General features: G+C 32.5%; 1 protein-coding gene across 2 annotated transcripts in view; it reads left to right on the top strand.

Moving 5' to 3' along the window:
• Window positions 1-19,359, top strand: part of DPYD (dihydropyrimidine dehydrogenase) — a 1,037,477-nt gene that overhangs the window by 830,546 nt on the left and 187,572 nt on the right. For both annotated transcript variants that reach the window (XM_074188237.1, XM_074188238.1), the window contains exon 19: window positions 16,490-16,632. In XM_074188237.1, coding sequence (XP_074044338.1) covers window positions 16,490-16,632 — 143 coding nt within the window. The remainder of the gene's footprint in view (window positions 1-16,489; window positions 16,633-19,359) is intronic.

Genomic DNA, 19,359 nt, shown 5'->3' with positions numbered 1-19,359 from the left:
TCCTTGATGGCAGGGACTTCAAGAATTGGCACATTCTCTAAAATAGTCTAAAATCAAAGAATTTTTATTCACAATTTACTATTGAAGAAAACAAGACTCAGAAAGATTATTTATTTAACTCAAGATTAACTCTAGTATTAAAGGCAGGATTCAAATGTAGGTCTTCAGGGTGGCTAGGTGGTGCAGTGGATAGAGCATCAGCCCTGGAGTCAGGAGTACCTGAGTTCAAATCTGACCTCAGACACTTAATCATCTAGCTGTGTGGCCTTGGACAAACCACTTAACCCCATTGCCTTGCAAAAAAAAGAAAAACAAAAACAAATGATCCTCCTACTTCTCCTCACAGTAAGGAAGAACTCATTACTTCCTAAAGCAGGCCACTCCATTTTTTTCATTAATTCTAATATTTAAGATTTTTTCATATAGTTCCAAATACACAATTTTATGTAAGGAAGCAATTATAAAAAAAAAAGTAGTCCTGTGCTTCTGTTTGTTGTAAGGCTATGCAACTGTTATAGGAAAAACAAACAAGTTACTAATAATCAGAGTACTCAAAAGCAGGATGGACTGCCTCAAGAAGTAATCGATTTTTAAAAGTTTTAAAATTTTTTTAAAGTTATCTTTTAAAAGAGAGATCATATATATGACTGCTTGTCAAGCACATCATAGGCAGAACTCTTCTTTTCATATAAGGATTGATGTGAGCATCTCTGAAGTTCCTTTGCACTTTGACCTTCTGTGATTCTATGGTACTGCCATGATATGCAAACTCCAGCTTTGTGGGGGCTCACATCCTGTATTGGAAAAGAGTCAATCCCCAGTGGGAGCAGTTAGGAATTAGGAAATATAAGAATTTCAAGAATTCCTACTATGGGCAACTAATTTCTGTTTCTACTTTTTCCCCCTAGAATGTCAGTCAAGTCCTCTGTGCTGGAATAAGACCAAGTTTTCAAACTTTTCTTCATCTTTAATCTCTTGGTCCAACCTTTGTTTGGGGGTTGGAGATATGGGGAGGGAATCAGGGCTCCAAAATCCATGTAGGTTTTCTAATTCACTTGGATTTGGAAATAGATACCATTTTATATTTTAATGTATAATTAAAGGGCTAAGAAAATTATGAGAATAGCATCTCTCCCCTTTTTTCTCTTTTCATTACCTTTTCAGAGCAAATCATAAAATTGGTCCTTTTGAAGATGGTCGAAATGGATAGGCTATAATTTCCATCTAGCTCAATTGAGCAGATGAAACCATTTTTAGAGCTTCTTCCTCTTGTCTACAAATCATTCCCTAACACCATACCATCCTCCACAAAACAAGAATACACACTATTACTTTAGTTCCATTTAATAGCCTATCAAGTCTCATTGGGTAAAGCAGTTAGACATTTAATTTTAGGATTCTGTATTAGCTGTGCATCTTTCCTCTGTCTAAACATGTCGCTACACTGGCTTTTCTTCTGCATATAAATGTCCTCTCTGGCCATTCTGAAGGATGTGCTTTACTGCACTGTTTCATTAAACTGCTGCGTTATCAGGTAATTGTTTAAACATAATGCCATAGCACTATCAAAAGGAAAGGTGAACTAATGGCATTTGCAAATGTCAGGGATTATCTTAACACTTTTATTATAGTTTATAAAAAGTAGGTTCAGGGCATTTCATGGCAATTATTTCCACAGAAATTGGTTATTTAAATAAATTGCTAATTATCTGGATATGACAGTATTGGAAATGCTACTAATGAGTTGTTTGATAAGTGTAGCTTATGGTGGCCACCTACAGGTAGAAGATAGAAAGAACATATAGACTAATTAAGTGTGAAAACATGTGAATGCCATATTTCTATTTTTATTAGCTAGTTATGAATGTATAAGATATTTGGATCAGTATGCCATAATATGGCCATTAGACATTGTAATATAAATCATATTACATAAATTTCTTATTCCAAAATAGATTTAATTCTGCTACAAATATATATTTTGCCTTATCCTACATAGCCAATTTATTTCTTTCTGAGTTATCACAGTAGTGGACAGTTTAACTCCTACAAATGTTTTTTAAAATTTTTTACTAACTACATAATTTTTAATTAATTTTCTGCTTATTTTTCAGCTGCTTTGAAAAATGAAACCTATTGAAAATTTTCATTATATAAATGTCAATGTAATGTGACAATATTGCCAGATTTTAGAGTTGGAAGAACCACCACGTCCATAGAATCAAAGTTCATAGCCTATACTTGATTTTACTAAAAAAAGTCAATAAATCATAAATTTAGAATTGTTCAATTAATCTATGCAGTATATAATAAAAGATTTCTCCAGTATTCTTGGCATGATATTTTCAGTGCAAAAGAACTAGGTTTGTGCTTATGAAAAAGTTTAATCTATCATTATTCTTGTAATTATTATTATTTTTTTTTGACTGATCCAAAGTGAAAATGTCCTTAACCAGTTTTGTCTTCTCAATCAACAAAGACTATATCTGTTTGCTCATCTTTATGGAAGTTGTATAAATATGTGATGATGGCTATTGTCTCCCTTCCAACTATTCTTTAGGTGCAATACATCCAATTCTGCAGCCATTCTTTGTATCACCATATTTGTATCACCAGAATCATCCTGGTCTGAACAAGCATTAGTTAGTTAATATCTGTTTAAAATGTTCCATCCAGAATTGAACATAATTTTTGTTGCTTTTCATTCATGTCCAGTTGTCTGTGACCCTATTTGAGATTGCAGTAGTTTCCTACTTCCTTCTCCAACTTATTTTACAGAGGAGAGAACTGGGGCAAACAGGATTAAGTGACTTTGTCCAGGGTCACACAGCTAGTAAGTGTCGGAGGCCAGATTTGAACTCAGGAAGAAGTGTCTTCCACACACTAGAGCCACTTTACCACCTAGTTTCTCAGTTGAATACTATATTCAATATCTGTTCCAATCCTCAGAATACAGTGGGATAATTTCCAGTATCTGGACACTTTACTATATTGCTAGATAAAAGGGAAATTATAATTTGGTTTACTGCATTGGAGGAGAATTCACATAGATGAGCTTAGAGATCCATCAAGATATGAAAGGGTATAGAACTTACTGGGGTGGTAGAAAGGTGAGGACCATTTAGAAATTTTGATTTAACTGTGGGTGATTCTAATGTGAAGTCTGTCTAATGGTCAATGAGAGGACACACCATTAGAAGTAAGCCGTATCAATATTGGCATTTTCATTATAAAGAAGAATAGAAGAGATAAAGAAACATTAGTGAAAAGATAGGTCTTCCAGTAAAGGGAAACATGGAGATGGCATAATTAGTTTCATAATACATTTAAAGGAAACCAGAAATAACATGCTATAGGAATCTTCATAATTATCTCATAGAGCTCACAATGAACATAAGTAACATACTACCAAGAGAATTAGTGAATGATAAGATACTGATCTTATGCAGAGGATGAAGAGAAATTCTATGAACAGTTGAAATGTTCCAGATAACATCAAAAATATTCATTGCTACTCAGTGACTTTGGCAGGAAAAATGATTCCAAGTCAAGGAAGAAAATACTATGTTAGAAACCATAGGATGTTAAGGATCTAAATTATCTGGTGTTAAATCCTCTAGCCTTTTGCCTGTAAGTCATGAGTATTTTCTTCAATATGAACTGAAACTATATTTAAAGACCAAAGAATGACTTTATTAAAACAAGCAAGAACCCTACATGGATTCCATCTTACAGAAAACGACTGATTATAGCAGTGGAAGTTTTAGTCTATTTCAGTAGTTTTCACTTGATACAACAAAGGTCATTATCAAATTAAGACAAAAAAAAGTATAGACTAGTAAAAATATTAATGCGCATTTATCGCAGCACCAATACCTGCTTAAATCTATTCTAGACAATCAGGAGATACAGTGGATAGAGTGCTAGGACTGGAGTCAGGAAAACTCAGTTTCCCAACTTTGAATTTGCCCTCAGATACTTACTAGCTGTATAACTTTGACAAGCCACTAAATCTTCTTTGCCTTGGTTTCCTCATCTGTAAAATAAACTGGAGAAGGAAATGGTAAATCACTCTGCTATCTTTTGCCAAGAAAACCCTGAAAGGGTTACAAAGACTAAAGAGCAACTGAACAACACAAGTCTCTGAAAAGTGACAGAAAAAAAGTAAAAGTTTTACCACCATTGCACAGAAAATATTATCAAACTACAAAATAGTTATCACCATAAGAAAGTCAAAATGGCTGTGAAACTGACCCAAGCTACAAAAAATTAATCTCTGCACTGAACAGAGAGATATAATGTTCCAGGGCAATAAAGATTTAGAGGACAAGTTCATTTGAAAAAATATTATAGAAGAAGAAGAGGGATGACTAAACACGGTAAAAAAGATGTGAGGAGAAACATTAAACTGGGAAACATGAAATCACAGCTTTTGGTGTTTTTTTTAGTGATCTCATCTCATTGGTGATGATACTGCTTCAATCTGTGGGACTCTATTATTGTAATTTTGAAGTACTAGGATGTTCTAAGAGTTTTTAATGAAGATAAAATCAGGGAGAGGACCTGGCAAGCAGAAGTGCAAATTTTAGCAATTGGAAACAATCACAGAAATCATTTAATCCCATATTTTTTTTCAAAGAAGAATCCTTTCTTCATCATCAGTAATAAGAAATCATCCATCTTTGACTGAAGATCTTTTAGAAGGATGACTCAAAGCTTCCCATTTCAATTTTGGATAACTTTAATCTTCCTTGGATCAAGCCAAAATCAAAGATTCCCATTCATTAATCTGAGGTCTGCCCTATGGAACAAACAAAACTTATTTCATCTATCTCCGGACTGGGAGAAACATAATTTTATTTTTTTTTATTTTTTTTTGTAAGGCAAACGGGGTTAAGTGGCTTGCCCAAGGCCACACAGCTAGGTAATTATTAAGTGTCTGAGACCGGATTTGAACCCAGGTACTCCTGACTCCAGGGCCAGTGCTTTATCCACTGCACCACCTAGCCGCCCCTGAAACATAATTTTAGAGGGAATCAAAGATTAATTTTCAAGCTCTCAAATAGAAAAAGATTTTAAAAGTTTTAAACAATTTTACATGATATAGCTTGTATAGGAAGAAGTAAAACAATGAGGTAATTCATGAAAAGTGCTTTGTAAATCTTAATGTCCTATGGAAATAAAACACTAAGTATTATTGTTATTAATTTCATATTCATATTGTTAAACTTAGTTGCTCTATCATTACATGTAGACTTCACAGGGCTTTTAAGTTTATCTTGATAGAATTTCCTTATTACTTACTTTTTTTGTCAATCTAGAGTAGAATTTGTCATTTAATATGCATTTTAATGTAGTTTTGTAAGCAGACTTTAAAATACACTTATCAACTATGTAAAATCATCATAGGTTAATGATAATGAAATAGATATTTGTATACATTCATCATTTAAAGTTTTTGAAGCACCTTACATGCATTATCTCCTTTGATTCTCAAAGCAATGCTGTTTGAGAGGTATAATGGACATTATCACCTCATTTTACAGAAGGTGATACTAAGGCTCAGGGAAGTTATCACTTACCCATAGTATCATGACTTACATGTCAAAAAAAGAATTTGAATTTAGAGCTCTTGACACCAAGTCAAATATTCTCCCAACTCTGTCATACTCAAATGGTTCTTCGATAAATATTAATAATGGATAGCTTTTATATAATACTTAAGTTTTTCAAAACACTTTACAGATATCATCTCATTCAATCCTCATAGCAACTCTGGAAGGTAATGCTATTGTTAACCCCATTTTGAAGTTGAGGGAAGTGAAGTCAATAAAAGCTAAGTGATTTGCCAAGGATTACACTTAACTAATAAGTATTTGAGGCCAGAATAGATATCAGGCCTTCCTGACTCTAGGTCTAGCATTCTATTATCCACAGTGACTCCAGTTCCTTTGTCTGATAGGGAAGAAATGTGATACTTACTTTACAGAATCAGATAGACCTGTGAAAAGCTAAGTTCTATGAGTTGAATTTTTCCTTTTAAGTAACAGATCTGCACTTGTGTCTGCCACCCAAAAATGTTTCTCTAAGTTAGTTTGAACTTCTGATTAAGTTAACTAGAGATATAGACAACTGAGAAGACCAAAAATATAAGGCATCATCTTTTTTTGTTGTTTTTCTGTATAAATTTATTGACTGAGCACTAATCCTTATTTCAAAACATACAATATGGAGATAAAGAAAGTAGACTCAAATTATCATCTATCTCTCACATAAACTTAATTCTTTCTATTTATATCTATATCTATATTTATATCTATAGAATTTCTATTCTATTCTTATTCTATTATGATTTTATCCACAGTTTCTTTCAGTTATTATTCCTAAGTCTGGTCTGTGTATTATTCTCTAGTCAACTCTAATCATATTATCTGTGAATATACAACCCTAGAGTCCTGGTCTTGGAGTCAGGAAGACCTGGCTATTTGAAATCCCATTGGCAGTACTAACAGTTTGTCTATGAATGAACCACTATTTCTTCAATTATAAAATGGGGTTTTAATACCTATGGTAACTATTTTATAGTCTCAAGTGAGATAATACAAGTGAAGTGGTGTATGAATCAGTTATTATTAACTTAAATGCCAAATAAGCCTCCCATTTTATTTTTACCATGTCCTTCTTAAATCAACTCTCCTAAATGAAAAACTGCATCTGTTTTCCCAAGCAGAAGTCCACATGAACACTGAGATTCAGAGTCAATCTGACAGAATATCTTTATAACATAGTGGAATGATTTTTGTTTTATTGTTTTTTTGGGTTTTTTTTTTTATCATTTTTCCCTTCTGGTTACATTAGAAGCTCCTGGCAGTATCCTTTAAAAACAAAAAACAAACAACAATCAAAACAGCATCTCCCACAATTTACCCCTGAAGATTATAAATCTAATTTTAAAATTCACAGTGTCTTAAACAAACATATAATATGAAGAGATTGTATCCTGCCTTATAAACATTTTTTTAAATACACTAAAATTCAATAGATCACCTACTGCATGCAAAACATTCACCCAAGGGACAACAAATAGTCACACAGTAGAACAGAGCAACCTAGCAAATTCTATGCAAGAAACTAATTTTGCAAAAGGAGCCATGTCTGCAGTGCCTTCAGAAATATATATGATCCTTGCGGAAGACAGATTGGTCACTAAATCAAAATAAGGGATTAAAAAATAGACATGCCACTTACTTCAGAGGCATCCTTCAAGAAAAACATTAGAAGCGCTTCCAATCTGTCTGTACCACCAGTGGTATATTTATGGGAGAATTCAGACAACAATGGCATGGGATGGACCAGTACAAGTGGGTTGCAATTTGTATCCTTAGTGGAAATGTCCATAATATTGATATCACAGATTCAATTTGTTTATAGACTTCGGAGTAATGGAGTGTGCATACACATATTTGCACATGTTTACATACAAATGCAGGGATATATATATATATATATATATATATATATATATATATATATATATAGTACATGTAGAACACTAGGAGATTTTAACTGACTTAAAGATGTGAAAGGGTAGAACACAAACACTTTAAGAATTTAAGGCGATTTTTCTGAGATCTTTTTAAAGATTTTACCTTTATTTTTTGGAAGAAAAACCACCTTCAAATGAGAAAAAAATGTTGAATTTCTTTTTCCTATTCTTTCTTCTAATTCCCTATCCCAGCTTCTAATCTTTATGTTTTTAGCTCATTGCCCTGGGCAGTGAGATTGTGACTAGCTTAAGTGACAGGTTCACACAGTGAAAATGTGTCAGATAAGGGATTTTCTGACTTCAAGAAAGGCTGTTTATATACTATACCCTGTTGATTATTTGTGAATAATAATGACATTTATATAGTACTTAGAGTTGGCAAAGCACTACATATACTGTCTCTGATAGCCCTAAGAAGGTTATATAAACTCCTTCTTTCCAATGAAGAAACTGAGGTTTAATAAAGTTAAGCGATTTTTGATGGTCACACAGCTGAGGGATGTAAGAGTCAAAACCTCATCCTTTCTGACTCCAATTCCAGCACATTTTCTACTTCTAACCTCTGTCTCAGTTTTCTTATCTGAAAATGAGGATAATAATAACCTACACCCCAGGCATGTTGCAAGGATCAAATGAAATAATAATTGTAAAATAAAATGTTCAGTATCTGGCACATTGGAAGTGCTATACTAGTTAGTTATTGCTTTAGTAGCTATTATTATACCATGCGACTTCTTAGGATAGATAAAATTCTGGATAAATATAGGACTTCAATTTTTGTGGTTAAAATTAACCAATTTTCTCATTTGATCTCAGACAATTAGGTATCACTGTAAAGGGAACATTGAATTTGGGGTCAAGAAAACTTAAATTCAAATCCTGCCTCAAAATGCTAGCTGTGAACCTATATACATCACTTATCCTATCCCTGCCTCAGTATGCTGGTCTGTAAAATGAGATAAAAGCAGCACCCATCTCACAGAGTTTTTGTCAGAAAGAAAGGAAATAATATGTGCATTGTGTACCTTAAAAACTGCTAAATAAATCTTAGATATTGTTATTATTATCTCATGCTTACTTTAATTAAAACCAAAAGCTATAACTGATGGGAAGTACTTTGAGATCATAAAACATGATCTAAATGGGAGCTGATATTGTTATAGTTACTTATGATAATCAGTATGTGAAAAGGCATCCTCCAAAGAGCCTTGATCCCAATGTAGTTATCAGTATAATAGCTCTATCTCTTAAATTATTTGTTTGCTTTGTTAAAATATACATATATTGCATTTAATTTGGGGCACTCTCTAATATTGTATTCTGCTCACCTAAATCTTTGAAATTTCTGGTTTATTACATTTACATTTTCTTCTCTGTAACATTAAATCTATAATAGAATAGTTCTATATTCCACAGTTCACATTCTAATGAATTTATTATCCACTTAATTCATTGTTTTATAATTAATGTAAGCAAATTAAAACGACATTTTCTTTTTGTATACACAGTGAGCACAAGTGAGGATTATAACCCAATTTCTGTTTTATTGCCAGCCATAGCTATTACCAGGGAGTTTATTGTGGACTTAGTTCTAGCAATTAATTGCACAATAGTAGCAGTCCTGAGAGTCAAATGATATGGCCAAAATAAATAGAACTAAACCTCAATTATTCAGACTTCTAGTTACCCAAAATTGGCTTGTGTTCCACATTAACTATTTTGTCCATTAAAAAACTCCTCTTATGTCTGAACATTTAGTCATGCAAGATAATGGTCTCCCTCCCTTTCACCATTACCATAAGGTTTGGGGGGATTTTTTGGGTAATAAAAACTGTGACCATTCTTATGTTTTGTTTAGTATTTAGAGTTTTTGATTCTTAGGGAACTGGATTCTTAGAAGCAAGATATCTTTTCTGTGAATTCTTACTTTAGGAATCTAGTAAACTGTTCCCATCCCAAACTTGAAACTGCTGGAAAAGAGATGTTAATTGAGAAAAAGGAATAAAAAAGTAATATGGGACATTTTTGATGGCTTTTAATTATTAGGGAATGAAAATCATTTTCAGGGTCATCATTACTATTATTGAAAAGAATTCATCACATCAATGGACAAATGCCATCATGCAGAATGCTGACTTCAATTTGTCAAGCATCTATGATTCGTGTGTAGATACTCTATTTTCCCACAAATATCACAGACCCCTTACTATTTAAAAAAAGTCTTCCTAGAATTTGACAATACAGAAGCAAATCAAATGAGTCAGTTTTTTTCATTCAAAGAGCATTTATTAACTCTGGGGATATGAAGATAAAATGAAATATTACCAGACTTGAAGTGTAACTCATGTTCTTTCTGATTTTGATATTAACATTATATATATATACATATATATATATATATATGTATATATATATATGTATAGGTATAGCCTAAAAAGCCAGATTGTCATTATACTGATAGCAACTGAATGTTAAAATATAGTCATGCCATATTTTTTTCATTTAGAACAATATAATTTATGATAAAACAGTCTGGAATTATGAGATTTTTTAACATTCTAAAATAGTTTTACATGACACAGGGCAATTAAAATACTATCTACAGTACATTAAGGAAGAACTGAATTCAGGGCTCAGTTTTTCATTTTACACTATGTGTTTCTATGGCTGGCAAATTGAATACAGTCAAATTTCTGATTGGATAATCATTTTCTCTTGACTACCTAGCATAGACAAGGCTAATACAAATTAATACGCTTAGCAACCATCAAATGGAAGAAACAAAATCCCAAGTTTTATTCCCTTTCTAACAAAGATTTTGTTATTATGGTCTGTGAGCTCAAAGATATTCTAATTTTCCATAAAAGATACCACATTCAGATATTAATCTGAATTGGATATTATCATTCTGATTCAAACTGATCATTATATAAACATGCCTTAAATTAATTTATTATATTGCCTGTTAGTTAAATTTTACTAACATAACTTTTAGTTTATTTTTTCTTGATATAATTAGGTCAAAATGAATAGCTATTAGTCTGACAAATATATTCCTGCCTTATCTATCTCTATTCTCAAACTGATCATGTCATTAATAGAATCATTGTTTTAAAGCTCTGTCAAGGCACCTAAAACCACAAGCAGATACCAGCCAACATTCTTGCATTTTAATCAACTTTATACCCCTGATCAATATTGGTTAATATATTTTACCTTAGCCAGAAGTTTTGTTTCTTTGTTGAGCATTTCACTTTTTCCCCTTTCTTTCCTATCACTTTGTCCTGAAATACATTTCAAATATAACAATTTAGGCAGATACTTTTCTATACCTTCAATTCCTTTCCAGAAAACCCTTCATGGTAGATGAAAGTCATTTTCAAAACCCATTACATAACAAAGCTAAGAACAGGTAGACTAAATTTCACATTAAATCAACTGAGTTCTAAAGAAATCCAATGAAATGGGGTTTATAATGGAAATAAAAACAGAATTTACTATTGCACCACGACAATAGATCCCATTATTTCATTTTTAAGCCACATTTTCTCCAAGAATGTAATTACTCTTAATGTAAGGAAAGACACCTTTATTGCTGTGAAGGGTTTTTTTTCCCTTTTTCATTACATGAACTGAAAAAGTTTTAGAAAAGGAAGAAAACCATGTAACAGAAAATGTCTTATTGGCCTAATTGAACATCTTCAAATGACATTTAGAGTATACTGGTGTTATTTTTTTTAAACACCTGTGTAATACTATTGCCCTTTCAAGAAAACTGGTTAAATTTTCAAAGCTGTGTTCTGGGATTTTGCCATTTGATGTCCATTAATATCAATTGAAATGTGCAGCCAAATCCCTGTGTACCACTTTGAAATTTTACCCCTTAGTGTTAATGATAGTCTTCTAATAGTGCAGTTAAAAATAAATTATTAAATTTCTTAGCTCATATTTTCTTTATTCTCTGGGGGGCAACTAAATAAGAAAATCCCAATTCCCTTTTATTTATTATAAAATACATATTTAATATGTTCTTTTTATATAGGTTGACCAAATCAATTATAATAAACATCAGTCACTAAATATCTACAGAATATTTAGATTATAAATTTGGTTTAAAAGAATATCCTTTCCATTTACATATTTTCCCACATTAGTATTTTAAATGTCCTTTATTTAATATACCAATAATTTCATTTAGCCCCTATTTACCAATCTAAATTGGTTTATGCTAGATATAATAAGAAAAAGAAAAGATATTCAAAGATATTCTGAAGCAAAGCCTCATAATTGAGGTTTAAGTGCCACTTTGATCCTATTTTAATGCCTTGGATCTTAAACATCAAATTGAGAGCATGATGATGAAAGTATGGAATTCCCCATCTCTATAAAATGGAGTTGTTAATACTCTGTTGTTTTTCAGTTGTTTCAGTCGTATTGACTCTTCAGGACCCCATTTGGAGTTTTCTTGGTAAAGATATCAGAGTAATTTGCTCTTTCCTTCTTCAATTTATTTTAAAAATGAGGAATTACTTAAGAGGTTTCAGTAACTTGCCCAGGGTCACACTACTAATAAAGTGTCTGAGGCTAGATCTGAACTCAGGAATATGAGTTTTCCTGACTCCAAGCCCAGAACTTTATCCAATGCTTCACCTAGTTGCCATTAATATTCTACCAGAATTAAAAATTTTCATACCAGAAAAACACCTTGTAAGCCTGAAATGTTTTAAATTTATAGCAGGCTCTCATTCATATAAACCCATCCTCTAATTATGCAAAACTTCTAGTTCTTGTCTATGTTTACCCAAAAGTTCTTCATAAAAGTTTACTCAATATATGGGGGGGAGGGGAGGGGGGAGAAAAGGAATCTACCTCTAGATCTCTTAATATCACATAGGTTCCAGTGCATTCCATAGATTGTTCAACTATTCTTTCTTATTCCCTTTGCATCACTGAACCAATAGCCTTGTCCTGTTCTATATCTCTTCAAAAACCTTTTTTATTTTACATTTTGTAAAAAAAAATTGGTAATTTTCTGCAGCTAATTGTACATATTTATTAGGAAGCCTTTGGGGACCCAGAGTTTTGGAAAGTCATGTTACATGACTGAATGACATATAAAACCACCAGCAGAATATTGATGTTTAAAATGAAAGGATTTTTTTCCCCCTCAAGAATTTTGTTATTAAAAAGATGGCATTTTCCAAATTCAAAATTCCCTTATTCAATTCTTGGCCCAGATTTTTGTCCATTTGCCATATGTGTCCAAGATATATGTACTGATGAACCAATCATATGGGTCATGTTTTCCATCTCCCTGTCATAATTCTGAAAATAGGCTTTCTTTGCCCAGTTGGCTTTTCCTAAATGGATAGTTAGGCTAAATGGTTTTGAGTGATTATGAATGTCCTTTAGAAAGCTCTTTAGCACTGATGCTGTCAGGCTAATGTCATCTGCAATCAATAAATCAACAAACATCTATTAGGCACATAATAACTATGAGATACTGAAGAAGGAATTGGTGAGTCAAAGACAAAAAATGAATAATTCCTACCTCAAGGAACTTATATTCCATCATTTGCAGACCTTTGTCATTTATAGGGGATCTGTCCCCATTATTCTCTTCCAGACATGATTTTGGTGAGTATTTTATGACATACTTGATGTTAATTATCAGATCAGTGTAAGGCATTATCTTTCCATTGAGAAATCTTATGGATTTTTTTAAAATAAAATTTTTACACCATTTAAATTTTTCCAGCATTCTCAACATCCTCTCCCCCAGAGAATGTTCCCAACTAACAAAGAATATTATTAAGGAAAAAACAGGAAAAAATCAACAAGACCCATCAATATAATGAAAACATCTAAAAACAAATGTAATGTTCCACAAAAGAAGATATGTTTTCTCATTTCTCTTTTTTTGGAATCATGTTTATTCTTTGAAATTTTTCCAACATTTACTTTTGATTGTTTTGAAGTGACTTTCTTTTTCCTGGTATATCTTATTTTCTTGACTGTTTATTTCACTGTGTAAGTCTTCCCAAATTCTCCTTCATTTAATAAAATCTATAATTTTTAAAGGATAGTAATATTCCACAACATTCATGCTACAATTTATTAAGTATTCTTATACCAATAGTCATACTTTATTTCTAGTTCTTTACTACTTGATGAAAAAAATGCGACTTCAAATATTTTGGTTGTTTATTAAAATTTTATGCTTAATCAATGCCCTTCTTAGGGTATATATTTAGTAGTGGAATCTCTTGTGCATACATGTATACACACACACATATATATATATATATATATATATGCATATGTGCATATATACACATATACACTTTTATATTCACTTTATTGATATAATTACAAGTTGCTATGCAAAATGATTGTGCTAGGGGCGACTAGGTGACACAGTGGATAGAGCACCAGGCCTGGAGTCAGGAATACCTGAGTTCAAATTCAACCACAGACACTTAATAATTACCTAGCTATGTGGCCATTTGCCTTGCAAAAACCTAAAAGAAGAAATGATTGTGCTGATACATACTTCTACCAATAATGCCTTAATGTGCCTATCTTTCCACAACCCCTCCATCATTCATTCACTTTCTCTATTTTTGTCATTTTTACTAGTTTGCTGGGTATGACGTGATTCTTTTGAGCTCTCAGTATATAAATACAAGATACCCTATTGAAGAACTTTAATGTGTCATTTTCCTCTACAAATCCATTTTAACATGTTGAACAAAGAGTATATATGTGAGCTTTCACATTCTATTAGCCTCACAGTCAATTTTGTAACTAAAAAGATGGAGTTAACTATTGAAATATCACAAAAGTCTACATATTCTATCCTCAGATTTACATTAGTAGTGCCTTAAATATATAAATTATCATGATCATGATTTTGGAGAGGTGAGGTCATAGGAATAAGGGTCAGTAGTTATTCCTATTTTCCAGTCACCTTTTTCCAGTAATAATAACCATGGTTGGGGTTTTTTCCAATAATTTCCTATCATCTTCTCTTTCAGGTATCTTGAGAATCTGACTTTCAAAACTAATAAAATTGTGTCACTTTTAGCATAGGTATAATCTAAATATGCTTGATCTTGTCTAGTGTGTCTAATCTTTGTTTTCTTCCTGTCTATTTCTATTTCTGTCAACTTACCAGAGACTTTCATACTAGATTTAGTGACTACCATCAGTGATGTAAAATCTACTTGTAGAAATCTTGTCATTTCTTTACTAGTTTCATGTTTGCTTTTATTTATTTCATATCTATTATTTATCTATATATCCATTATCTATTTTATCATTGATCATCCCATTTCATCTTTAAATGTTCTCATGATGATTTGCCTTAATCTAATCTACCAAAATCTTCTTTGAATGCTTTCTCCTCTGTTGTTTCACTGTTTTATTGGCAATACTATTTCAAAGCTACACTTTTCCTCTAAAATAATTTAAATGAGTTTATATTCTAAACTAGTATTACTCTCAGATGCCATAGTTAATTTCTGATATCTGCTTTTCAAAGATATCATGCCTTTGATGGCTGTTGTTTGTTAGATTCTTGTAAGCCTCCTTATTGTAGACAATGTTTTTCACTGGCTAAATTTCAATTAAAACATCATAGTACCTGTTGCTTTCTCTTCAATTATCAGTAATCTATTTTTTAAATAGTCTACTTAAATAAATGTCCATGATTTATTGGAGTATGTGAATATCAAGTACTAGTTATCTATATCTTATAACCTCTGTTGTAAAAACACATGTTTAGAAACTATATTAACTCTTTGGGAGCTGAAAACTCTTTTCCTTACTAATGGGTATTCATAAAATGACTTGAAAAACATTTACTGTTATCAAGTTCTTTTAATCACCCTTTTGAGTGATTCATTGTCTGACTGCCACATTCTTATTGTGTGACCATGGGAAAGTTATTTAGTATCCCTGCACAGGGTAAGAAGATGATGTTATATCCAAGTTGCCACTCCGCATCTTTCAGAGATATTAGCACATCAAGAATTCACTTCCGGGCTGAAATCAGATTTTTTTTTTCACAAAGTGAAGCAGAATGAAGACAAGATTTAAAGAAGAGAGAGATTTGACTTTGAATGCATTATGCCTAATCTCAGACAAGTTGCTTAGTCTCAGAGCCCCAGTTTCCTCATCTATAAAATGGAGAGTCAATCAACCATCACTTCGTAAGCATCTACTATAGGCATCGTAGATACCTTCAGTGCCAGTCTTATAAGATTGTTGAAGAATCAAAGGAGGTAATGCACATGAAGCACTTGATAGAACTTAGAGATGCATTATTTAGGTTACATAATTTCATCTAACTTCCTTAATATAGGAAAAATCAAGATCAGATCCACTATCTTTAATCAGACTATGAGAAATAGATGTAAAAAGCAATATGGAATGTGTAAGTCCATCAGCACCTTGTTTGTTTGCACAATATCTCTATTCACACCAGCTGCCTTATACTTTGTGGAAACATAACAGAGCTGTGTGTCTATTTATGTACTGTATGTAATTGTTTTCTTTTTCTAAATCTGCTGTTCCTTGTTCTTTTTTAAACAGATGCTTAAATGTTCCATCCAATTTCTTACACATTACTATATCTCAAATGCAAGAGGGAAATGTTTCAAGCTGCAGTTTCAGGGTTATTACACCCACTTGCATAACACTTCTCCATGCAATAATAATAGCGTCAGCTTCGTTAAAAATAGAACCACATCCATTTACAAATTAACGTACTTGGAAACATAGGAATACTCAGATAATGTGCATATATATGTATGTTTTAAATACAGATAACCCACATTCGAATTTTGTCTAGTACAACACTGCCATCACATGCTAATCATTCTCAAGCAATATGTAAAAATGTTCACTATACTAACCCTTGGTTCTTCCTTCTTCCTATAGGGACTGCAGTTAGACCCATAGTCTTACGAGCTGTTACAGCCATCGCACGAGAATTGCCTGGATTTCCCATTTTAGCCACTGGAGGAATCGACTCAGCTGAAAGTGGTCTGCAGTTTCTACACGGTGGAGCTTCTGTTCTAGAGGTAGATTTGCTAAGTTTTGTTAATGGTGGTCATGTGGCTCTTGTGGCAGGTGGTGCTATGGTTTTAAAGGCAAATTCAATGACCTTAGTTTCAACTGTGTGAAACTAAATGCTTTGTTGGGAAAGTGACTGGACTCTAGGGGCTTAGGGATGGAAATAGGGATCCAAGAATATGGCTTCTGCTGGAGGCTTACACAATTGAAGTGAAAAATAGGACATCAATAAATATGTATAAATTATTACCAGAATACCATGAGAGAAGGAGGAATGAAAAAAAGGAGGAAAATTATGATAGTAGCATGATTATGATGAAAGTAACAGCTGTAATGTTAAAAATAAGGTGGTGACAGATTCCCTTTATTTTGATCTGCCAGCCCACATAAGACCATAAATATCAAAATCGTCTAGTATTTATATAAGGCTTGAAAGTTTACAAAATTCTTTACCAATAATATCACATTTTATCCTCACAATAATATTGAGATGTAGAAATTAAAGGAAATCCAGAGAATTCTAATCCAGTCCCTTCCTTTTACAGATAAGGAAACTGAGATTCAAAACTGTTTAGTAACTTACTCAAGATTATGGTTTGTTATATTTAATTCTGGGCATTGCATTTTAAAAAATAAAGACAACACCTTGATAAATAAGAAGGGGGCAACGAAGAAAGGGAAGTTTCATGCCACATAAGAATTTGTTGAAGGAACTGGAGAGGTTTAGCCCTTAGAACAGAAGATTGGAGGAAAATGGTATTTTATTTTTTAAGTAAATGATGACCTCTAAATAATGAATCATCAATGTGTTGGACCCCCCCCATACAAATTTGATATTTCAATATTTTTTCTTCTTCATAAGTCAGCCAGTATACATTTATTAAACAATTATTATATGTGCCAGACATTGTACTAATCACCAAGAATATGTATGTTAAAAGAGAGAGACCCTGTTCTCAAGTGGTTTATATTCTAATGGGGGAAACCAACCTTGTTGCTTATGCTATATGCAATACTTAATGAAAATCCATAGAAGGGTTCTGAGTAAATCATAGTGTTGTCTTAGGAAGATTATTTCGGGAGCACATTGAAGAATAGACTATTATGAAAGTCTATGTCAGAAGGAATGATAACCTGACCTAATAGTTTTACAGTGGAGTCAAAGGAAGAGGGAATGGATTTAAAAGATATTACAGAGGCAGAATGAATGAGACTTGCCAATTTGGTCTGTGAGAAGAGACAAGATGTTTCTAAGGTAATGAATTGAGGATGACCAGGAAGAATATGTTACTGTCAATAGAACAAGAGAAGTAAGGGATAGTTGTCTTGTGGGGGAAGGTGAGGGGTTAAGCTTTGGACCTATTGGGTTGGAGTTGCTTTTCAGACAATCATAAAATTCCCAGGGTGATGTGTGGGCTGCTGGCTCTTTTTGAGGGGTGTCTTCAAGAGGTGAATATCTTTCATTCAAAGTTTTATGTTTAAAATTTCCCTTGGGTTTATAGTAACAATTTATACAGTGACCTTTTTTCAAGATTCTCATCATTAGTAACTTCAAAGTTCCAATATGATAGATGAAATATATGCCAACAGAGTTTTAAAAAAAAGGAAAAAAAAAGACATCAGAACAGTTTCTCTTATCCAGAGCTAAAATAGATAGTTTTTTCCACTCTATAATTTCCCAGTTCCCTGATTTAATGAGTGTTTCATTTACACATTTAAGAGCAATATGCAAGTATATAGGTAAAAATAGCAATTCTATAATCATGAGGTGATATATGAGAAAATATGATTTTAGCATATAGTCAATAAAGTTCTAATTATCTGTGTCAAATATTACATTATTTTAAATTATTTTAATGGAAGGTTATTTTCAAGAAGGTTTTAATTTTTGAAAGGCCTCTTGATCCCAGTGTGACACATGCTGTTTATAAGCAAATAGGAGGAATTAAATGGACACCTGCTAGGCCCTTTGAATGATTATAGTCTCTCTACTAAGTATAAAGATTAATACCCAAATCCAAAGGACATTAATTGAAATAAGAGCCTAATCTTTTTTTCAGAAGATGTGTTTTTCACCTTGACAGAGGGGAAAAAAAAGCAAAAATCCCACGTGGCAGTTATGTAATGGAAGAAAACTAGCCCTAGATTAACCCAAATTAACATGTAGATCATTCTTTGGAAGAACTTTAGATGCAGAAGAGATCTCTCTTCATGGATCATCTAGTTCATTCTCTTTGCAGAAACTTTTTGGTTAAATAATAACTATCATTTGGCTAGCTCTTTCAAATAGGCTGATACTTTAAAAGTCTCTCATTTGTACCTTCTTAGACTCCAATGGGGTAGGGACTACTAGCATTATCCCCTTTTTCAGTTGAAGGAACTAAGGATTAGATAAATTAAGTGACTGACACATGGTCAGACTGTGGCAAGTGAAATCCATACTTTCTGATTTCAAGTCAGTATTTTAGCTCCTTTACCATGCTATTAACCTCAATTATTTGGTTTAATATATCCTCTCTTAGGACAATCTTTAAAATACAAACTGAGAAGTAGCCAGCATAGTGTTAGTCATCTTTGCAGGCAAGATGACCAGGCTTCATTCTTGCCTGCGACGAATACTAACTTGTGGATCATGGACAAATCACTCATTTAACTGAGTCACCCAGGCTTTTTACCTTGGGGGAAAAATTATATATATATATATATATATATATATATATATATATAAGACATGT

Source organism: Macrotis lagotis, chromosome 5 (assembly GCF_037893015.1).
Source record: "Macrotis lagotis isolate mMagLag1 chromosome 5, bilby.v1.9.chrom.fasta, whole genome shotgun sequence".
Taxonomy (NCBI): Eukaryota; Metazoa; Chordata; class Mammalia; order Peramelemorphia; family Peramelidae; genus Macrotis; species Macrotis lagotis.
This window is presented reverse-complemented; position numbering and strand designations above follow the sequence as displayed.